The following is a 24,953-nucleotide window of genomic DNA, read 5'->3' as shown; positions in this document are numbered from 1 at the left end:
TATAATGGTAGTTAACTACAAAAACAAAATAACGTGAAATTTTGTTGTAAAACATGGCTGTATTGATTTAGCATTCAGATCTCATTGGATGCACAATAGAATGCACACAACTTTGATGGAATATATTTTTAAGGTAAATATAAAGACGTTACGAATGAACGATTAATTTTTCTCCAATGTAACACTAACTATAGGTTATGTATACGTAGGTATAACCAGCCTCTATGTTTAAAATTTAATTAATAAGGAAACTATAAAACATACATAGAAGTCTAAATAGTTACTTAACTTTCTACTGCAGTTGCGATATGATACCTAAATAGTCGGTTATAATCAGAATTCAATATAGCCAAACTAAAAATATTTTTAAGTTGAATATTAAGTTGAAAGTCAAGCTTTTTACATTATTGGCACTGGACAATTATTGTATCAATTTCAATGGAAAAATGGGAACAAATCCATAAAATTGTATATCTTTTGAAGCATACATGGTGGACTTGAATAATAAAAAAAATAGCAATTACCAGAAACAGCGGTTTTCCAAAGATAGGAGTTAAAACTTATACTTACATCATTTTTGGTGGGACCGATAATACAAGGGCCATATAAATTAATGCTTGCAGAAATCAAAGAAACCAGACAAAGATTCCAGCACACCCAACAAGGTACCCTTAGACATGGTTTGAAATAATCTGCAATTAGTATTTTATTTGTAACATGCTTTGACTTTATAATTAATTATAATATATTTTGCTTGTGATAATTGATGAAACGTATCAATTATTTTAAAATAAAACGTTTTACGGTTTCGATTTTTGTAACGCATCATTCTAACTTTTTTAATCATCATCGTTTAGTTCATATAATTAGTAAACAACTTCTAATATGCGTAGAATATTTCTTATGTGCATGGTTAGTAGGGTCATACTTCACTTATAACTTTAGTATTGTGTACTGTAAACTTTTGTAGACCCCAGTGTGTATTCGTAAAGTGTATCAGCTTATTTGTAGAATATGTAAATGTCTAAATTACAGATAAAACATTCTCGTTGCAGTAGATTTATTAGACGCGCTTCATGTTTGCCGGTGAGTGCAAACAAAATTGAGCTTATTACTAGATTATTTAGAAATATACCTTATATGTTAGGTATGTGTTTTAAAACGAACACCCATACACTATGAAAAACAATTTAATATCTGAACATAACGTGGTCATCGCACCAAATATTACTTAATCCTCTAGAAGTTATGACCTTACTTTAAAAATATATGTATTTTTATTTTTTAAATGTTTATTTAATAATTTATATGAAATTAGGTAACCGCATGTTTTGCATGTTTCATTATTTTTTATAATTTTCGCACCTAATTTATAAACATACATACTTTAATCTTAAAACATATTGGTGGTAGCAATGAGGCCTCTCTGGGTGGTATTAATTACTCATTGGTTATTCCACCGATATAACGTCAATACTTTTGTTTTATTGTTAAACGGCTTAAAGTGTATTAACAGGCACAAGGGACAGAACATCTTATATTGGTTGGTTGCACATTGGTGATGTAAACTTTGGTCTAAGTGGGACAGCAAGCATACTGCTTTGCTTTTATAAGTTTGACTTACCGTTGGTTGATATGCTTGTCTGCAAAATAATAAAACACTTAATATGTATAAACTATACTATAAATTCTATGGAATTTAAATTTTATTGAAATTTATTGATAATTTTTGCATACGATACAAACTAAGTAATTTAAAAAAAAAAATTATATTTATGCACATAACACTTTCTAGTTAATATGACTGTCCATGAAAAAGACCGACACTAAATATATTTAAAGGTCTTATCTAAAAGTCGGTATCATTTACCTACTTTACTTCTTACTTTCTGAGTTGAATTTTATAATTATTGATTGTAAATAATGATGTAATAAGATTTTCTTTACTGCCGTATAAATATTTTCGCGTGAACTTAATGCTGTTTGTTTATTTAATGTAATTATTTTACATCGGCATTTTAAAGCAAAACCATGGCAAATTCCATATATTTTCTGTCGGGGTCTCCTTAATGAATGGAATTCCTTCTGCACAATAATATATTAAAACCTTTATGATATTAAATGGTTATGGAATAAAATTTAAATATGTATAATTTTTCACTTTTATTTTATTTTTTATATTTTAGAACGTCGATGAAACAGGCAATGTAATCTTTCACCCGAAAGACTACAAGGAACCGATATTGTTTTCGTTCCGGGCGAAAAACTTTTTTGGGAAAAAGAAGGCTGCGATACGAGTGGAGTTTGGAGAATGGTCTGATAAATTCTCACTAGATGTACCTGGAAGTTCTGGTGTTATAATATGCAAAAACGAAGGAAGAACATACGAGGTTTGTAAACTGATTGTTTTTAGCTTAATCTATACAAATATTATAAAGAGGAGGAGGTATAATTGTATGTATAATTATATATAATAAGAGGTAATAATGATCCAATAGATTTTTTTTTTAATGGTAGAGGGCTACATTATTCATGAGTGATATGGGGTATAAATTATATTTATAATATATAATTATATAATCACTCATATAGGTATATAATTAAGAGCGTAGTTTGTAAGCGTGGGAATTTAATTTAGAACACACACATAGGTACTCTCCAATAATACAGTTGCATTATGCAGTGTATCGTACGCATCCCCGGACAGAATTAGTTGCTTGTTTTAGGTGCAACGAATAAATTAAATTTTCATTGCGCGCTCATAACGTAGGATTTATTAAAATACATTTAATTACGAGTAATGTATTAGCTATAAGGTTGTCACTCGCAAACACAATTATAAATTATTTGTTAGCATAGGGTGCGGTCAGAGTGCATTAAGATGCTTAATATACATTATGATTTTTATTGTTTCAACCGCATTTGTCTAACTAAACAATTAATATTTTCTGGATATTTTAAGGTTGGTAGGTATACCGAATTAGGGCGTAAAGAACATAAATTTTATAAATAAAAATAGGTAAATATTAATCAAATATTTTTTTTAACTAACAAAAAACTAAAGACAAAATACTTTTTCTTGGTTAAACAAGTCTTTATTATTAAAAATTTAATTACGTATTTTTATGAAATAATTCATTTAAAATTATTTTATATTACACAAAAATCAGGGGGGTGGGCCGTTGACGGTATCTGGTCATGAAAGGTACTAAGTATAGCATCAATACACAATGGAATGTATATCAACCGTTTTTTCTTAGCACTATGCACTATTTTAATAAAGCATTTAAATAATTAGAAATTAACCTGACGAACTAAACGACATGAGTAATGGTATGAGTTGACGTTTGTATTAAATTTCGAATTTAGAGAAAAAAATAAGCAGGATAGTGCAAACATTACATTACATTCAGGTATATTCAGGTATTCACTATGTTTATTCTTACAATTTTGTACTTTTAATTCGACATTAGGGGAAAGAGGTTACCCTTCGTACACTTTTTAGATTTGATTTTCTTACTGTGTGATTAATTATCGCATTTATCTAGTTTATGTACTTAAGTGTAACAAATATATTATAGTTTGTTACAAAAAAGTCCAAAACTATTATAAAAAGTAAAAATTAACAATTGCATCAAACGACACTCGCACCCCAACCTTATGCTAACTTATCTATGTGTGCGTAGACGTTTCGCGAAATTATAAGACTCGGCTCGAAATAAAAACTGACGTGCTCTCACCTTGGGCTCGAATAATAAGTCAAAACCGTCAAATTATTTTCTCCATACTAAATGTATGGACGACGAATGCCAAAAAGTAAGCAATATTTAAATAAAAATTACTATAATATTGTGTGATATAAAAGAAATTGAACATGGTGAATTTATTATTTACACTTTTGTGTCCCCATTTAACCAAAAATACATGTATAAACTAGCCGCTAAATAGCTTAAAAATGTTAATAGAAAAGGTCGATTTCAGTATTTGGAGTGATGTTGACGATGAATTTACTAAGTGATTGATATATATTTTATAAATATGATCCGGTGAAACTTGAGATATATCTATTCACATACTGAATGTATTTTTTTATCCATAATCAATGCTCCAGTTTTAAGATATTTTGAAAATAGTAAGCGCTATTTTAGCGTTCCGCAAGGACTGTCCTCTTAATAAATTACACCCGTACGAAACGGGTTGCTAGTAGAATTTAATGTTGGTTTAGGAATACAATTTTAATCCTATTGTTTTGCAGGTTGCAGTAACTAACCAGCTGACGTTCAACAGTTTGACGAAAATGGTTATATTTACGCCATTTTTCCTAATTATTAACGAATGTCCGTTTCCTATACAATATCAAGAATTGCATAGGTCAGGGGATCCTTGGCAAGAGGTAAGTCAATTTTATAAAATATTATTTGTTCAATTCAAAAATATGTATAATTAAATATATCTTTACTACATATTGTTTCTTTTATATATTTTTTATATTTAAATATATTTTTATATTTAAATATATCTTTACTACATATTGTTTCTTTTATATAATATTATTAAGAGTATCTAATGTTGCACTATTTATACCTGCTACATAACACTATCTCTTACAGCTGTGGGTTGGCTGGAAGAAATTTCTTTTAGAAATAAGCCCGCCATTGTGAACAATAATTTCATGAGTAAAATTACTATGTAAAATTTCTCAGTGCAATAAAGAGTATTATATATATTTTATTCCTTAGGTGGAACAAAACTCTAGTTCACCTCTCTGGCCCGTGATAGAAAGAGAGGATAAATTGCTTTTGCTGCGAGTGTCGGGCTCCATGGAGCACGCTGCACCATTCCTGTACACAGAGCAACTCAGTGTTTGTTTGAAGCTTAACAATGAGGTGAACTTGCGTTATTATAAATCATTATAAATACTCAGTAGTCAATGTTTTACAAGAGCCAAGGCAATCTAACTTTATGTCTGTATTTTTTTATTCATGTTATGTTTATAGCTCGAATTGGTCATATTGATGTCGTAAAATAATGTAGCGTAAAAGCTGAACTCCGAATGAAATACGTCATCTATTTCGTGATTTTGAAAATCGATTCCAAAACAACTTATCCTGATCAGTTTACCTAAAAAATAGCTCACGTAAGCACATTATCACTAACCTGATTCACGAGAGATTCACAAAGTTCGTCTACTCGTACGACGAAATTCTCATTGGCCCGTTTCGTCGGCCGCAGTACGGCGGGCTGCACGTGGAGGTGCAGCTGACCGAGGGCGGCACGTACGTGACGGTGCGCCAGTACCGCGCCGGACACGCGCCCGCGCTGCTCGTCAACTACTCGCCCTACGCCATCGACGTGCTGGAGAAGGAGAACGTCAACGTGCGGTGAGCGCCCACAGACTGTATTCGGGGATACTGTGCCTAGGTTTGAACGGGGAGTGAGCCAGTGAAGTTACAGGGGACATGATATCATAGGAGCAATGGTTAGCGACCATCGATGTGGATGGTTGCCGTTTGGTACCGCCGGTTCGTTTGTCTGCAATCCTATAATCGATTCAAAATATATACCAACGTAATCGTTTAAATGTATTATTAATATAGTATATAATTATTTTTTAGAAAAATACCTTCAATGCATCAAATGCTTTACACCTGGGATAATCCAGCCGGTCCACGTATACTAATATTCGAAGCGCATAAAAAGAAAGAAATCGAAAACGATTTAAGAAAAGATGGAATCGGTGACTTTATGTAAGTGAAATAAAATTTACATATTACTAGAGAAGCTCGAGGATATTATGTTTTTAAGGAAACAAATTGTAACATTGATGTATCTAATGATACATTATTATTAAAATAAATAAATACTATGTGAATGTAATCTAATAATATAATGTCGTTCAGGATTAACGAAACCCAGCACGTCTGGTGGGTGTCGTTCCTAGACGGGCTGCAGCGCGTGGTGCTGTTCACGCAGGACCCCATCCTGGCGAGCGGCGCGCACACCATCGGCGAGGCCGAGCCCGTGCACACCGAGCTCGTGCTCGCCATACACGGCTTCGGACTGTCGCTCGTCAACGATCCGGAGCTCACGGAGATTCTCTATGTCAGCATATCCAAGTATGTCATCCGTCGATCCTAGATTAATAAGCACAACCTTGCTTGCTTGTTACGTTTGTAAATAATTAGATTTTTTATCTCCTATTCATCCATAAACTGGAAATATTAGCTCTACTTACCGACTTCGATAATCATTTTCTGTATCAGTTATTTAATATTTTGTTTGTCGTGTTTTCATAGTTCAGGCATAATATGGGAGCAATGTAAAATTGGTGCCCGGCGTTACAAGAAAATCGAGGGACCGAAAGCTACACAATTCGAAGAGGCTTATCAACGTTACCACGCCGAGAAGACGGTTAGTGACACACAAGTGTCGCCACGAGTCAAGATCGATGATAAAACTGAGGTACGTGAAAAGTTATTAGGAACTAAGTTATGAGGTAAACATTATTAGTAGGCAAGACGGCTATGAAATTTTCAATTCGTTAAACAATAAAGGGTATTCATTCGCACCGCGACCTACAGATCGACTTCGAGGAGATGCGGCTGCTGCGGCCCAACGCGCGGCTGGTGCGGCGCACGCAGGAGCCGGGCGTGTGGGCGGCCGTGGGGCTCACGCCGCACTCGCGCCGCGTGCACGCGCGCCTGCACCGCCTGCAGGTGGACCAGCAGCTGCCGCTGCCCACCTTCCCCGTCGTGCTGGCGCCCGTGCCGCCGCCCAAGTCTGTCGCCAACGACGATCCGTCCGGTACGGAGCTCGATTTTACGTCTATTGGTTAACTAAAGAATGCAATCCCTCAACTGTATTTCACCTCTTGGGTAGCTGTTCGTGTAATTAAAGTTTGCAAAAGGTTAAACTGAGTACTCTGCGATCTATTTCCGTGATGTTTTTTTTTGCATTACAAAACCATCATCAACTGTCTCATTTGGACTAAAAATAAAAAATAAAATACTTTTGTGTATGCATTAAAATTTTAACGTGTAGCTATAATCATTGGTTCAAATCCCGGGTTAGGGCCAAGTTGGTTCTGCATCTGAAGAATCTCTCGTGTAGAATTTACCATACCTTCGAAATATGCGTGTAGTGAGGTAACACAGTGTATCCTGTGTGTATATGTGCAAGTGCATACACTTGTGAACTATAATATGTCCGGCGCTGTTGAATGGCTGCCAGTCTTGACCGATATCGATCAGGAGAATATCATCAGGTAATTGGATACAATGGGCATGAAACAACTAATGATCTTGCCTGATATGATGAATTTACGGGAAAAAATGTCATAAAATTCATGCTGGTTACAAGTACATCGAAATTATTATTTAATAAATTTAGTTTAATGAATATATTCTATTGGTAGGTACGAAGCCGTTTATTGAAGTGTCGATAGTGGAGCGTATAATGGAGCACACCAGCGTGCGGCAGTACAAGTACTATAAAGTGCTAATACAGGAATTCCACGTAAAAGTGGACATGGGTCTTATTAATGCTCTCATGGGAATGTTCCCACAAAGATTGCTCACGGAACAGGAAGCTGTAAGTTTGAATGCTTCAATTATCTTACGTTCCATACTAACATGACATTACGTAACTTTTTTTTTTTAAATTTAAATATTTAATATATATATTACATATATGTACAACATATTAAAAGAGTCTTTTTTGTAGTTGGATGCGTTCCAATTGGATATTGAAAAAGCAAGACAACCGCTAGAGGCACTGGCTGCGATAGGTGCTGCTTCAGATCTGAAGAACTTCTATGATAATTTACATTTATCTCCACTTAAGGTGAGTTTATTAAGATAATCTAAAGAAGTTATAATAAGATTGTTATTTTTGTTAATATATACTTTGTACTGTAGGTGCACGTATCGTTTTCATTGGGTGGAACGACTCAACTACCTACCTTCGTTGGAACAGTACTGCAGAGTATTGGTGTTACTCTGACAGATATGAACGACGTTGTATTCAAGTAAGCTTTTGTGTATTCTTTTAATGTTGATGTAAAACATAATTTATAAGAAATCAAAACAAGCAATCTTTTTTATAGATTGTCATATTATGAAAGAAATTATGAATTCTTATCGCAAAAGGAGTTGATCGGTCAAGTTCAGAGTCACTACACGGGACAAGCTCTGAAACAACTTTACGTTCTGGTGCTCGGATTAGATGTCATCGGAAATCCGTACGGGCTAGTCATCGGACTTAAGAAGGGCGTCGAAGATTTATTCTACGAACCTTTCCAGGTTAGCGATCATTTTCATTAGCACAAGATTCAAAACAAAAAAACCTAACAAAAAAAATACGAATATTATTTTTTTTCCTCTAAATAATCATACAGTTTATGTTAAGAATAGAACAACAGTATTAATATTTATATTTGATCCTAATTACCGCGGCGATACGTACTACTGGCGGCGTAGTAAAGCGCGTTCGTTTCGGCAGGGGGCGATCCAGGGCCCGGGCGAGTTCGCGGAGGGGCTGATGCTGGGCGTGCGCTCGCTGGTGGGCCACACCGTGGGCGGCGCGGCGGGCGCCGTGTCGCGCATCACGGGCGCCATGGGCCACGGGCTCGCCGCGCTCTCGCTCGACAAGGTAGGGCTTTCGTGATTAAAATTGTTTCATATTGGGTCGAACGATCGAAAAAAAGGAATACACGTAAATCAACCAAGCATGACAGAATGTTGTTATAAATATTTAAAATAAATCGAAATTTCTTACTTACTTCCTAACTTTACAGGATTATCAGCGACGTCGCAGAGATAATATCAATAAGCCTCCCGCTAACTTACAAGAGGGCCTAGCTAGAAGCGGAAAAGGACTTGTCATGGTATGAACCGAAAAACTTCTTAAATAGTTGATTCAACGTCGGAAGGAATTACCTTTTATTAAATTACTATAATATAAAATCTACTATTAGTAAAAATTGATGCCATAAAAATTTGAATGATACCCTATCGCTATCGATATTGTATCAAAGACGGAATGTAATTTCTTTAAAGCTTAATAATTGTTTGCGTGTGTATCAACGGGTCCGCCCGGAGGCCGCACGCCGTGTTTACGAACATATGAACACAAACAGGGCGTGGTGGACGGCGTGACTGGCGTGTTCACGAAGCCTTTCGAGGGCGCCCGCGATCATGGTGTGGAAGGGTTCTTTAAGGGCCTGGGGGTTGGAGCCGTTGGGCTGGTGGCCCGCCCAACTGCAGGCGTCGTCGATTTCGCTTCAGGCTCCTTCGATGCCGTCAAGAGGTGATCCAATCGTCCACCTCGATCTATGCATGCTTTGTCTCCGCATGACGCCTCGGCTTCGCTGTTTGGTGTTACTTATTGGATTGTCTTTAGTTTATGCTGTTTTTGGAGAGGAGCTTATTTTGTGTTAGCGCAAATTTCAGGTGATCTGGTCTAGATTTTGTGATGGTCGTAGTGTTATTTGGTGATGAAAAAGTATTTATATCTTAGATAATAATATTTACATTGATAAATCGCAAATGCGTTACCTAGCTAAATCGGGGTCTGGTAAATAATATGCACCGGAATGAACGTTTCTGATCAACTCGTCTATTTTGTTGACGAAAATCGACCATCAGCCGTGAGAATCATACACGAAAGTCATTCGAGTACGTTTTTTTAAAAATACCGACATAGTAAAGTTTGATCGCGGGCTTAGAACTCGCGACACTCGGTCGCGGATAGGGCGCGCGTCGCGGGCGCGGGTAGGGCGGGCGCAGGCAGTGCACGACTCGCTGCGCAGGGCGTGGTGGAGGGCGTGCGCGGCGTGGTGTCGCGGCCGCTGGCGGGCGCGCAGGCGGGCGGCGCGGGCGGCTTCGTGCGCGGGCTGGGCCACGGCGCCGTCGGCCTCTTCGTGCGGCCCGTCGGCGGCTTCGTAGACTTCACCTCCGGACTGCTCACCTCCGTTAGAAGGTTGCCGCGACCACCGGTAGACGTCGGCTTTAGAACGTGTAGACTTTGCTACTGAGTGTGAAGTAGTTTAGGAAATGATCCGAGGCTACGTCGTATCCGAGTTGCTAGATTAGATATGTAGAGTACATTTTTTAGTATTACTCGAGTAGATTTTTGTCGTGGAGTACGATACTAGACGATAAAAACTGATGTTAGATATTTTGTTTGTTGGTAGATCCTTTGCTTTTCATTCTTTGCGCTATTTGACTAACGACTAACCCTATAATCCCTTTATATTTAACCAAATACTTACTTATGGCTGTAATCATCTAAGCAATGTACCACTGTTACGCATATCCATTGGTTTGTGTACTGTTATACTAAATTAAGGTGTAAATATTAACGTTAATAAATGTTTGTCCAAATGTAATTTGTAATTTGTGAACTGTAAAACATAATTTTATTCATATATTCATTTTATTAAATTGTTTTTGTGAATTTCGTAGCTTAATGTGATTTTTAATTATTTATTTATTTATCAACTAGTGTGTGTTTTGTAACTGATCGCATAAATAATGATTAATATAACATTATGAATAATATCAGAGCGGCGGATTTGTCTGAGGAAGTGACGAAGCGCAGAGCAGCTCGGTACTTAGCGGCCGACGCCGGCGTCAGGCCTTATTCTAGACTTCAGGCTGAAGGGTACAAAATGTTGTCTGAACTTGAAAAGGTAACTTTTTTAACAAATATATTTTGATTTAGTAATTAATGATTTTTAATGTTATATAATTATATCTGTTATAAGTGATTTGATTATAAGGCTTGTGAACCTTTCCATTCTCATCAAATTGAAGAATTGTAGGTTTTGGGTTTTTTTCAATAAAATATTGTACGTAGATCATGTTAAGGTTAACTTTGATCTAGTAAATAAGTTATGATTTATTTTAGGGTAAATTTGTGAGCACGGACACATATGAAGCGCATGTTTGGGTGATTGCTGCCAAAGAAGTGGTTATGTGCACTGACAAGCGACTGCTGTATTTGGAAAAGAACAACGTATTTGGCGGTTGGCAGGTAATATGAAGAACTATATGCATGAAGTATCCAATTGCAGGGAATAAGATAAAATATTAAAAAACATTAAAATTGCAACACAAAATTATAAAGGCGTATTGTCATTAGATTATTTTTTTGTAATTTACAAGTTTTATACCGTAATGTATATATACTTTTTTATTACTGCCGATTATTTCATAAGATTTATCATGTTTGGGATACTCTTTGTCATCGGATAAAGAAATATACGTGAGTTAGTAGACCGGAGTCAAATAAAAAGTTTTTGATAAAATTCCGTACCTCGCTTAACCTGAGTCCTTGGTGCAGATCGTGTGGACGTACCTGTGGGCGGAGATCCCGGACGTGCCGACGGCCGTGGCCAAGGGCGTGTACGTGCCGACGGCCAAGAGGAAGGTGCTGGGCATGTTCCCCAGCTCCGGCTCGGGCAAGGTGACAGACCTTTATTTGTGGAGCTGTTTAATATATCGATTTCTGCTTTGTTTAGAACACTGTAATGAAAGTATTTGCGCTTACAAAAAAGGGTGTGCTTAACAGCAAACTGAGTCATGTTTTTTGACTCTCATACTTGATTGATCTATTTCACTGTCAAAATTTTCAGGGACTACCGATGTCATAAATGTACTAATAAAGTGTTGGAATATGTAATGAACCTTATATTTACTATTATAATTTCGTGACAGGTCATCTTCCTGTACGACGAGCAGCAGAAGAAGTTTCTACTCGCACAATGCCAGCGCCTCATGCAGGCTCGTTGACATGAGACCGTAGAAAGAACGACTCCGGCCGAATGGCTCGGGGAATTCTTTCTACTTATATTCGATTACCGCACCGCGTTACTTACTCTCGCCTATCACTTTAATCTGCACCACTTCAATCCTAAAGGTTTCCGCTGAGCCGATGAAGTGTTCAGTATTTCACTCTTAAATGTGTTTGTGTTGACGCAGCAGTGTAGCTTATATTTTGCATTGTAGTTGTTTAGTCAAAAGTTGCTTAACAAAAGAACTGTATATTCAAGAAAACATATTTATGAAACATAAATAGATTCTTTGTATAATTATATGTTCAAATATGTGTTGAAATTTAACGAGAAGTCTAGAAGGAGATAATCGATAAAGTTCGTTCTTGGATTCTTGTTATGTTTGTTTACCCCGCCGTCCCCCCTCTTGTTAATATTTGATTGTATTATATGTTAGACCGGAAAAGTTGCATTTTGTACATATTACTTTGACTTTAAACTTAGAATGCCCAAATATGTTCGATCCAATCGTACGTCGTTAAAATAGTTTTGTCCATTTAAATGTTACATGTATAATTCGCCAAATCGCGATTAATTCATGACTACATCGCATTTAGTTGTAATTAAGAGAAAATGCTATAAATATTAACATAATAAACAATATAGTTTTGTAATTATTGAACATTGTCATTTCAAATAGTTTTTATGTTTATGGAAAGTTAAAGATAAATTATATTAAATATGTTTATAATGCTCTCGTTGGTACGACATTGTTTTTGATATGGTCGAGTAAATTTTTTGTTAAATAATCTAGTTGAGAGTTTTAAGTAAGTTAAAATAATACCAAATTTGTTAAACGCATTCATTAGCCATGTACCAGTATTAGTGCCTTATAACAAGTGCGTACAAGTCTTGTGTAATATGACTGTGTTTGTTGATGACTATAAACGTTTAATGGGTTTTCTGTTTTCTTTTTTGTATCAATGTTTGTTATTTGAATATTCTATATTATGTTAATTGTATAGTTAGCGGACATATAATATTATAAGCAATTCGCTTTGCTGTATTTGCTAAACTTGAATAGAGTGTAAAGTTCGAGACGTTTAATTTTTGTAATACTTATATTTTTTGAAATATTTACGTGCTAGAAAAAGTGAACTCGGGAAGTTTGACGATGGTGCGTTTTCTTTCATTTTCAGGTACAATTCCATCGATTTTATACTATTTGCTTTGAGCAATATACTTTTTTCTAATATTTTTGTCTTACTCAAGCTTGTTTATAACCCTTTTTATTGATATTAAATGATTTAAAATTAATGTGTTTTTAATATCCTTTTTTGAGTTTTGTAATTATTGTAGTTTAAATTATGTTTTTTTTACAACTATTAATCTACTAATCTATTGTTGTACTACAATCCAACACGACCCGTGCAAGATCAGGACTTGTCCATTGATCAGATTTTCAGGACAACAGCTTCACGTGCTTTTCAGGTAATATTGCGTACATTATGAAACTCCAAGCGTAAAGAGCTAAATTGGTCAGTTCTTGGTTGTAATATCTAATTTTTATCATTATATATATGACTACCTTCGTGCATACCTTGATATTGCTTCAAAACAGCAAACCGATTTATATACAATAGATTAGATTATACAACACATTGAGATTCGAAATCGTATATCTTACACGAGCGTCACACGTATTTTTAAGTTTCACCAAAAATGTCCAAAATATAGAAACGAAAAAATAAATATAATTCATTTTCGTATTTTATCAAAAAAATAAAAATTATATAGTTGGTTTATATACGTTTCATTGTAGTCAAAGTCAAAACGTTTATTTAATATAGGAAAGGGTTACCCTTATTGACAATCTACTACCGGGTCTTAAATAAACACCTCGGACTTGAGAAGCACCAGAGAAAGAAACTTAACGAGGTCTCAACTTTACCATTTATTTAATTACAATAACAAAATATATTATTTTTCTTATATGAAATAGCCTCGATTTATCAACCGATCCGTTGTAAAAGTGTATACATAGTCCCACAAAAGAGCTATCAATCCTGTGTAAATGTACCCTAATCGGGTAATAGTAGTTACAAGGTTGAACCCATTCTTTCTGTTAATAGTAAGAACGTCAATTTGTGAACATACATGCATAACGTCATCAAACTCGCCAATCCAATATGAGGGCCCCATTGAAGCTGAAATCTATAGTAATAACTAGAAATTATGTTTATAAAACATCTAAATCTTCTCTCTTTTTTAAACTTACGTTGAGAGTAATGAATTTAAAACATAAATTAAACCAATCTATTACAAAGAGCGTTGGTCAAATCTTCAAATTAAAAATTTAAATCAGAAAATAATACTATCTCGTGTTTATTACGTTAAATATCAAAAGCCATTTATATAAATGAAGAAGAGAAATGGACGATGAAAAGAGCCTTGACTTTTCCTCCACACGAATCTTTCAATTTACATTAACCCTCTGAATCCGATTGGTCGAAATCAGAAGATCGAATGCAGAATATCAGTTCAACCAGAGTGAACTTCATCTTTGACATTCCCGGATTGTATATACTTTAAATAATTTGATGCTACTCTTGATGATTTTTCGTTATCTTCACTAATTTTGACGGATAGAAAAACAATAGAAATATAGCGCGACAACGTTTTTTACTTGTAAAAAACATTAAAAAAAACCTCCGACCTTAATTAAAGTATTTAGTTAGTAAGAGATACTTCATATAATAATAATAATAATATAGCTTTATTTATTCCATACATGCATACATTGTAAATAATAATAACAGAAATTAACAAATAGATCTTAAGTGGTAAAATCAACTTTAAATACATTATAATAATAGTTGTAGTGCATAAATTAGACATTTGATTTTAATAATATCTCATTCAATTGATTATCATCTATTAAAAAAATAAAATCAAAATAATAATTAATTGATATACATTAAAAATCAATTAATAAACATTAAAATCATTGTCAAATATTAAAAATTAATTACTAAACATTAAACTCAACGACTGATAACTAAAATAAAATTAAAAAAAAAAAATAAATATTTAATAGTTAATATTAATAATACTAACAAATACATGGATAATATACAATTGATACTTCATATATACTCCTGGAATTTGATGATGACAACGATTTATGTTACATAAATATGTACATTAATAAATCGCTAATGGGTTGCTTAGATTAATTAGGGACCGATACTATTACAGTATAATTTTTTAAGAACTTTTTTGATAAACTTCCTGGATTTGTTAGAATTTTCACAAAGAATTGGAAAAATATACGTTGCCTATTTTAATATAACTATTAAGTTGCCAGATGTAAACAGGTAAACAGAAATTAATAATACCTATACATACCCTCATCTGTTATTTTATTATGGAATGGAAGTAGGTACAGCACCTATTCTATAATCAACAGTTTGCCTTGTCAAAAATGTGTCTAGATTACTCAGATATTAAATGCTATAATTTACAACAGTAATTTCAATTTTTACAATATTTACATACGCACGCTTACACATTAACACAGAAGAGAGTTAAAAAAAATGTGAAAAAAATTAAAAGATTCAATTACAGTCGTAAAATGGAAATTGGGAAGTTGATATTGCGGGAAGATCGAATTGCCATCAGATTAATTTTAGCGATAAAATGTACCGACATTTTTGATATTAGTACCTATCGAATAAGATGAGAAAAACCATTTATAAAAAAAACATAAATTAATAATGAAACTATTACTGCAGAAGAATAAATAAATACCTTTTAATATTTTAATTTTAATTAAGCATGTTATTCGAATATTTGTAAAGACTGTACAGCTCGATATACTTAGACGCATAGTTTGGTATTGGCTGTATGTATATACACGGGTGCGTTGATGGATATTTGTTAGAAATATACATTAGTTAGTTAAAAGTAATAAATTTGTCTAAATCCATTTTCTTTTTTTGTAAGCCTTCTGCGAGTGAGCGTGTTTGCTTGTGTGTGTGTACGTGTGTGTCCATTCTATACTAAATAAATAAAAAACAAAACAAAGAATATAAAATCCAACATATTTGACACGCCAGAAAGAGTAGGGTCTATGCAAGAAAAAAATATTATAATAATTAATATATAGTTAAAAATACAATAAATAAGCAATACTTATAAATATAATACTGATCACAAAACAGCATTCTTCTGAACAATAATGCACAATAAGATTTTAAAGACTATATATAAATGCTTTTACTTAATCTCAACATTGTGATTTTTTTTTTTTAATATTGTTAATTGTAAATACTGATCTACATAATTCTTATTGTGTTGTTATATTTAATATACTTTTTATTTATTCTAGACAGTTTTGTTTCTAAATTAAAACAATTTAGAAACACAACTGTCTAGAAATTAAAACTTCTATTTAAATTAAAACAATTTAGGAACACAATTTACATTAAAAATACTTTTTAGATAAAGCTTGCTGATTTGTATTCATCATGTAGAACATGACATTACAATAAATAGATAACGCCATACACCAAATTCGTATAAACTTGTCAGTGTAACAATCAAAGAGAGTTGTAAAGGGCTTTATATCCAAACAATAAAATGGATATTCTGAATGATGGCCTACGTCTTCACTGTTACGATTATTTTAAGGACGTTAAAATTTAAGAGATGCTCATTAAACGTTTTGAATCAAACCAAATCGTGAGAAATACATTAGGATTATAGAAAATAATAATCTAAATCTTCTATTAAATAGAAATCCTCTTTTAGTTTGAATTACTTATTATTATTTTATAATACTTATAGGTTTTAAATTAAATTTATTTTTAATAAAAACATAAAACTATCGGTATGTACCTAGTTAAATAATAAATTAATTTGTGGTAAATAATTAAAAGTACATTTTATGATGTATTTTTATTTTTAATATTATATTATATAAAATATGATGTAAAAATAAGATAACATAAATATCAAGACTCATTTAAATATCCATATCGTTAAATAGTAAATATTTACTTGAAAATGTTATTGAAGGAAATAAATATCCTTGATTTTTTTTCTCACAGACCGGACGAGGCAATTCGATTTTTATATAATACATTTTCGGTTTATATTTTTAAACTCAATAACGTTGAAGAAATGAATTCATTGATTTGAAAAGAACTTCGCAATGAATCGAGTTAACGAGCTTAAGGCATTTACGACATCTGCGTTCTTATCTAATAAAAAGCGTTGACTTAACATCGTGATCGAGAGGTGTTCGTTATTCTATACGAGTAACGTAGGCGTAAGAATGTCAAACATCATTCAGTGAAATATTTACATAAAATAATAAATAACCCATTTGATCTATATCAGTGTCAGCTATTAGCATACAGTTAAAACTAGTTACAAAGCAATAAAGTCACGAAGTAATTATTCGAAGAAGTACAATCAGGGTGTTATATTGGTTTAAAGAGGAACCGTGCTCAGAAAAGAAAAGATTTGTGTAATAATAAACTAATTTCAGTTTTTTTACAATTATTCCTGTTTTTATATATATACTAGCGACCCACCCCGGCAACGCACGGGTGCAATGCTGCCGTGCGATGCTGCAATGTACTACAGAATGTTACAATACAACGTTCACAGTTTATCAGTCGTTAGACAATACAAACCACTACTATGTCTCTGCCTTTTAAATCCGTCATATCTTCGAAAATATTCATTTTAATTACATGCTGTAGAGGGGCATATTAATCTATATTAAATGCACAATGTATTTTAGGTACTTAATTGCAGAAGGATTAATTCTTTATTGCCTAAAATCGCTTCGTAAATAAGCCATTATTGCTCGTAAAAAATAAGTATATATGGTTGTTGTGGACTACATCTAAGAGATAGACATATACCATCACGGACTTTTTTCAAGACCTTTTTAAGGAGTACAATACTGTAGAACATTATTTTGATCTATCTCGTAGGGTTCAGCCAGCGTTGCACGTAAGCGCAAAAATGTGTTTATTTATGACATCACTTTAGAAACCTCTAAATTTATCAGTTTTTCTCCTCTATATTTTGCATGTATTACACATGTAAACCTTCCTCTTGAATCAATTTATCTATTAACAAAAACCGCACCAAAATCCATTGTGTCTTTTTAAAAATCTAAGCACATAGGGACAGACAGCGGTAAGCGACTTTGTTTTATACTATGTAATGATGATATACACGCATTATTTTTAGGCAAAAAATAATTTCATTGCATATTTTTTAGTTTTCACGACTTCCGTTTTAAATCATTAATAACGTTGTACTCTTCTCTTAAAAAATAATTTTAACCGATTTTATTCAAGTAATTATATAAGTTAATTTACTGCGTTGTGATAAAATAATTTTCGATATTTTATCAACAATCTTACTTAATAATTTAAATCAAATCAAATCAAATCAAAAAGTCTTTATTTGGACACACACACAGCTTATGCAAACAATATAAAAAATATATATAAAAGGAACGTATAAGAATAAAGAATACAAACTAAAATAAAAAAAAAAAAAAAAAATAACAATGTGTGATGCCCAAATTGGTAAGCCACTCAGCATATATGTTGAAAATCATTGCTGTGATGAGTTTCAACGCTGGTATTCTGTGGCCGCCAATAACTACGTACGTCACGTCGTAGGAAGTGAACTACGAGTATGTGATATATAAGTTCACAATAATTACATAAATATAAGTATAAGAATATATAATAGTATAATTTAAAAAAGAAGGAAAAAAAGAAACAACTGTAAATACCTTAGTCATAGATTGGACGCTCGCTTGTGATAACATTATTGGAAATTTTAATTTGTCACCAATATACTTGGTGGTAGGGCTTTACACCAGTCCTTCTGGATAGTTACTACCTACTCATCATATATTCTACCACCAAGCAGCAATACTTGTGTAACTACAGGTACAAGGGACTTAATATCTCAGTTGCCATGTAATGTAAGAATTGGTTAGAATTTCATACGACACTAATGTCTAAGGGTAGGTACCACTTACTATCACCTAGTCCATTTATCTGTCCGTTTACTTATAATATAAAAAATCAAAGAAATCTTTTTTGGCATTTCACAAAAAGTAATGTAAAAGTCGGATCGTGAGCGTTGTGAGGATAGGCCAGCGGCGGGTATATTTTTGCTTGTGAAAATCTGACACATCAGTTAGTAAATGTTCCACTGTTTGGTATTGTTGAATTTTCTCTTATGTAGATCACACGCAGTTTTTCTCACGATATTTTTCCTAATCACCGATAACGTATTATAAACAAAAGGTAAGTAAAGCAACAGCCTGTAATGGTCTGACTGCTAGGGTAAGTCCTTTTCTCTTTTTGAAGTGAACTAAAATTGAGCACATGAATAATCAGAGGAGCTTGTTCGGGTTTGAATTCGCAATATTTTCTTATATTCTGTTTCTTATAGTAGGTACCTATTAGCTTTTCAATCCATATTCATGATGATTTTTGTTTCGTCTTGATGAAAGGATGCGTCGGACTCCTGAATCCCGAATTTCGCTTGTCAGATTATACTTATACTGACGAGATAAAGAGGGAATCTGTGTTTATACTATACAATATATAGAAAAATACACATTATTATAAAGAACAATGTTGATTTATTTTTGCATAAACAATATACGATAAGGTAAACTAGAAACCACCTCGTATGTGTACCGCATCATTGACGTTGAAAATAGCGTGAAAACCATCATATGTGCAGTTATGTGAACACACATATTGGAAAGTGCTTCTGGCGCAATGCTGTCATACGTCATAGGCATTATGCAAAATCTTCTGTAACACAATTTCACGAGGAGTAACATTTATTTATAGAAGAAATTATAGAAGTGTATGATAGCTATATTTATTGTTTTTAAAGTATTTATTTAATACATTACTAAATTTAGAAGTTAAGTATATAATTGAATATGTTGTATCTGATTACTATGTCTTAGGGATGGATTACATGAACTCACTGTCATTATTACAATTGTATACGAATTATAAGTATGTATGTATCTTTACGTTTATTAAAATTAGAAAAAGCCGTTAAAAAAACATTATTGATCAAATTTTTTACGTCCTAGATACATAAAATTGTCTATTATCCAAATAGAGAAAATTTCTAATTTTATGAAGTAATCAAATAAACTATTTTTTTTAATCTTGTAAAAAAAAGTTTTGCGATTAGACTGTGGTACACCTAAAATTATAGGTTCAAATTAGATGTGAGCTTAATTGCTGCAGCCTTGGATTTATTGCAGAAATGAGATGAAAGCGAAATATATACTATATATTTTTACAACCTCTTGATTTCTAAAAATAATGGTTAATAATAGAATAACGTAATATTCGTAAAACAAAAACTCTCTAACAAATATATTGGGTACATTAACTTCAGAAAACAAATTTGTAAGGATTTATTACTAATTTAATTCGATAAAGATAGACAGAGCTACTTGTGACTTTCTACCTCTGTAACAAATAGTTTTGTATATAATGTAAGTAATCTGCACTCATTTCAATAATACAAAGAAGACTTAATTGGATTTTATATTTTACGGTCGTGTTACGGGTAGGCGTTATCGTTAATTTATTTTGATCTTAAAGAACGTCGTTTCCTTTGGCGAGAGAGGCACTAAGATTAACATTATCTAATTAAAATCATGTTTAATTTGAATTAATTGGCTTTGTTGGCTATTTAACTAATAATCTAAAAGTAATTCAGAGAAACATGATTTATTTTTAGCTAAAATTTCTTGTATTAGTCTTAATATAAATATTTATCCGCCAGAGTAGAATAGAGCCGTCCTATATCAATCTATGGGTGTCGTAACACCTTTATTCGGCACGAAGATAAATCTATAAATCGAGCTAACGTGACAGTTTCAACCACCTTTATGGCGGCGGGAAACTAATCCACTAGTCGTTGTAAGGAGGGTCGGCAACAGATAGGCGGAAAACTGTCGAAGTTAAAAATAAAATACTTGAGTTTTTATTTATAAATAATATAATTACATGTATATCTTTTTTATCCCAGGCTCGAAAGACATGAAAGCGTAAAGGCTACATCTGACAAATCAACATAAAAAATCGTAATAAAATCTATGTCCTATTGACTTATGTTCACATTATTACGTCATAATAGTTTCTTATAATTTTCGTTTAAATTATTTTAATTTGCATCTCTTAATAATTTATATTAGGTCTCTTAGAAATATTTACCTTAAATATTAATTTTACATACTTTATATTCCTTCATAAGCTTCCAAATAATGAAAAAAAAAGATGTAAATTTAATTAACTATTCATTCGTTTAATATTAATAATAAGAAGAGACTGTTCTTAATAAAAGTCTCGTACATAAACGATATTTCAAGTGGAGTTGGCACGGGAGGTCAGGTGGTGGGCACTCCTGTTTAGTAGAAGACTCACGCGATACAATTTTTCAAGACGTCAACGTTCACTACGATATTATAACGTTAAGGTAACACAAGTGAGATGATGCGTATATTATAAATTAGACATCGCTTCCTAGTAACTTAGTAAAATTTAATTTAAATCTTATTTTTTGAAACTTTATATATATTTAATAATCTATATTTTATTACGTTAGTAGTTATGATCGTTAATTAATTAAATATGCAGAGGTTACGCTTACAGAGGCTACAAACATAAACCTTATAATAACTGAATATAATATATTCAAACATTTTTCAAATACTATTTAGTAAACTCTATGTAATATATATTTTTTTAAATTTCAATTATAATATACAAAATTTCATGTGAACAAAAGTTCAACGTAAGTACTAAAATATCTAATATTGTCAAACTTTAATTAAAAACTGTCCCTGACCTGTAATTAATAATAAATTTTAACTATATATTGCCATTGCGTAATATATATTATAAGGTAAATTATTACCGTTGGTTTTAAATTGACAACTTCAGATGCAGATTTGCTGTGAAGTTAATTGCCTTCTAAAATAATAATCTAAAGGCGAGGTGGTTGAGATAGCTGCCTCTACCGGTGTGTCCACGTCAGATCGATGCAGGAGTCGCCGCTTCAATGAACATGCTCTATAAATAGGAAAGAGCCGTCAAGTAAACGATACTTACTGTGTCATATTAAAAATTGAAATTTGAACTTACCATTGGGGATTCATGTAAATATTATGAACAACATCTTAAGTGGTTTATTTTGAAGTATACAATTTTTCTAAAAGTACGACACACAACACAAGTTTTAATATTGTCTCCATAAATATATTTAGTTTCCAAAAAAATAATTCTATAAAACATTTTGTTTAAAGTTCGTTTTTTTCTACCAACATGTAGTAGAAGTTAAAATAATAACTAGAGGTAAGTATACATTAGTAGTAACAAAGTAATATATGTTGCATACGAATACAAATATACGACGCACTAAAATAATAGATACAAATTAAAAATATGAGACACCAAATACGGATAATATATTGGAGGAACAAATATAAAAAAAAAAAAAAATAGATAGTTGTTATATTTAAATAGTTTTAGCCTAAGAATACAAACTTAAAAGAGTAAACAAATTTACGTTTTAATTTTTTCTTCAATATTTACTTGATACAAATTAGTAATTTAATAATGATATATGCACATATATATGTATATATATGTCACAAAAATATCATATACATAATATATAGCAGTTCATATCGTAGATTATAATATCTATTTTTAAACTAGTTTATTAATAGCTTTTATTAAATTAAATTCCGATTAGTTTAATTATAATTAATCAACTCAACCCTAGGGTATAGTAGCATATATTTATATATATGCTACTATACCCTAGGGTCTCTGTTAAGCGGATCCAAAGATAGAAAATCATTCTTAAAATAAAGTATGTCGTCGGGGAGTGAGCCTACTAAAAAGGAGCTTTTTGAAGGGAAGAAGGGTTGGCTGTAAAAATCTGCCAAATCATTCTTTTTTTGCAGCTTACATATTGCTCCGACCCAAAGTAAATGGAATAACAGCAAGTGAATACTGGTATAAATGTATTTTAGTTAAAATCTTCTCATAGCTAATCTAACTTTTAACCTGTTACTTATTATATGATGACAATCAATAATTAAACTGAAGGATTAATTCAGCATTATGATCACCCAATAAATAGAATAGAGCGGATCTTCACCGCAGATTGCAGGTTCTAATCCTCGTAAGCTAAAGCAACGGTTTCTCAACCTAGAGCTCAGTTGAGCAGCATAATTGACAAGCTGCAAACCTACTCGAGTACAGAGTCTTTTACACAAGACCTAGTTGTGGCACATTTACGGGTTGTTAGTTTAGGCATTACATCTGTAAATATAGGTATGTATATACACATATATATATATAAGTATAATAAGTACCACATTAAATATATGAGTAATAATACTTATTACTATAAATTAACACTTTATGTCTTTAACGGACCTATTAGCCCGTACATTATGTCTAAGCCCCATTACGATTCCATAACGTCAATTTATTACTCCTTATTAATTTTTGATTTCAGTTCCATGCTGAGACTATGATGATGATCTCATTAGGGGTCTGTGTCGAATACAATCTTCGATTAAAGCTACGAAATACGCTACTTACCTGCCGGGCGTGGGGTTACCACGATACATTAACTGTTAGCAATAAAAAATCCATCGTTATTAAATCATAAAGGCAATGGAATATTTGTTTACTGAAATCGTGTAATCGCCTCAGATTTAGATTAGGTAAGCGTGTCAGTTTATGTTTTAATGGGTCTGGTCCATTACAATCTCCGTTTTATGGTGAAGTAGTTACGAAGCCGGTCTTAAATTTTCGAAATGCTCAAATAATTGAATAATAAAAATTATACTTTTTAACCAAACTTGTTATTTATTTATGTAAACTATTTTTTTAAGTAATATATGGTTATGATGGCGATAATTTTTGCCTTTAAAGCAACAGGTTACGCTTTTCACCCACATCCACAATTATTCACTAGTGGAGGTATATGAGGGGCTGGTGGCGATGAGTGCGCCAGAATATCCTCTAAAAATCAGCGATACCTAATCCGCCTCTTTCTTCGTGGAATCGCTTGCGCATGCTATCGTGACATCCAATTGGTTGGGTCAATTATGCGCATCTCCAAGACAGTACCGAGGGTAGAGAAAATCCCACGGTGTTGTTTACGACGGTGAGATAAGGTGCAAATAGCGCTCCCGCTGGATATGAATAATATTTTACAGGTCTTAGATACGATTACGGTAATATACAATTTTTCTCTGATAATTTCAGTTATGAATGTCATATTCATAACTGAAATCATCTAGAAACTGTAATAGAGAAAATTACAAGAAAATTACCGTTTTACTTTATTTGGCTTTATCTAGTATAAATTAGGTAAGAATTAGAATGGTCAATTTTTCATCAGTTTTCGTTGCTTACGATCCATAAATCCATAACATCCCAGTAGAGTAGAAATTTTCTTCTTCAACATATAAGGAAGAAATTGTGAATGTTATATTAAATACGTTGAGGGTAGCCTACTTTCCAAATACTAACGGCTAGCTAACCTACTTAGTATTTCAACAGCAACATAGACTAAAACAAAAATGTAGTATGTATCATACATACAAAGTAGTCATACGCACACTAAGTTACTCTTTTTCAACTTTGGCATGTAATTAAATTTTTATAAAAAATCCTCCGTTTTTATAATCTATACAATCTTGTGGTGAAAGTTACAAAATATAACAGCCTAAATATATATTTGTTTCAGTCGCAAGAAACGTAGCCGTTCGCACCGTAGGAATTATCGTTGTAGCGAATTACTTGTAGTTAGGTCGTTACGACCAGGAAATTGAATTGTCCATTGCCATTCCAAAAAAAAAAACTTGTTCACATTCTGAATAATTAACCTAAATTTAAATTTTTTGTGTTATATTGTCTCCATATTTATATAGTATATATTATTGCTTTTAGAAAAAAAAAAGTTAATGGTAGATTTGGCTATAGCATAATAATATATTAGACGTTAGTATCTATACTATAGGGTCTTATACGATGTTGTTAGAAAATAGATCTGGAGATTGAAAATAAAA

General features: G+C 32.6%; 1 protein-coding gene across 2 annotated transcripts in view; it reads left to right on the top strand.

The window, feature by feature from the left end:
- The window catches only part of LOC125065402 (vacuolar protein sorting-associated protein 13), a 30,804-nt gene extending 17,714 nt beyond the window's left edge, over window positions 1-13,090 (top strand). The window contains exons 42-61 of one of the 2 annotated variants that reach the window (XM_047672974.1): window positions 624-665; window positions 2,187-2,390; window positions 4,256-4,393; window positions 4,740-4,886; window positions 5,233-5,381; window positions 5,616-5,747; window positions 5,901-6,116; window positions 6,297-6,462; window positions 6,582-6,804; window positions 7,415-7,590; window positions 7,723-7,842; window positions 7,917-8,026; window positions 8,105-8,300; window positions 8,500-8,649; window positions 8,795-8,884; window positions 9,137-9,306; window positions 10,564-10,690; window positions 10,909-11,034; window positions 11,344-11,466; window positions 11,718-13,090. In XM_047672974.1, the coding sequence (XP_047528930.1) occupies window positions 624-665; window positions 2,187-2,390; window positions 4,256-4,393; window positions 4,740-4,886; window positions 5,233-5,381; window positions 5,616-5,747; window positions 5,901-6,116; window positions 6,297-6,462; window positions 6,582-6,804; window positions 7,415-7,590; window positions 7,723-7,842; window positions 7,917-8,026; window positions 8,105-8,300; window positions 8,500-8,649; window positions 8,795-8,884; window positions 9,137-9,306; window positions 10,564-10,690; window positions 10,909-11,034; window positions 11,344-11,466; window positions 11,718-11,792 (2,880 nt within the window). In that variant the 3' untranslated portion in view covers window positions 11,793-13,090. The remainder of the gene's footprint in view (window positions 1-623; window positions 666-2,186; window positions 2,391-4,255; window positions 4,394-4,739; window positions 4,887-5,232; window positions 5,382-5,615; window positions 5,748-5,900; window positions 6,117-6,296; window positions 6,463-6,581; window positions 6,805-7,414; window positions 7,591-7,722; window positions 7,843-7,916; window positions 8,027-8,104; window positions 8,301-8,499; window positions 8,650-8,794; window positions 8,885-9,136; window positions 9,307-10,563; window positions 10,691-10,908; window positions 11,035-11,343; window positions 11,467-11,717) is intronic. The other variant, XM_047672975.1, reaches the window with a different exon arrangement.
- Window positions 13,091-24,953: the final 11,863 nt, after the last annotated feature.

Source organism: Vanessa atalanta, chromosome 7, assembly GCF_905147765.1.
Source record: "Vanessa atalanta chromosome 7, ilVanAtal1.2, whole genome shotgun sequence".
Lineage (NCBI taxonomy): Eukaryota > Metazoa > Arthropoda > Insecta > Lepidoptera > Nymphalidae > Vanessa > Vanessa atalanta.
Note: the sequence above shows the minus strand (reverse complement) of the source record. Positions and strands in the feature narration are given on the sequence as shown.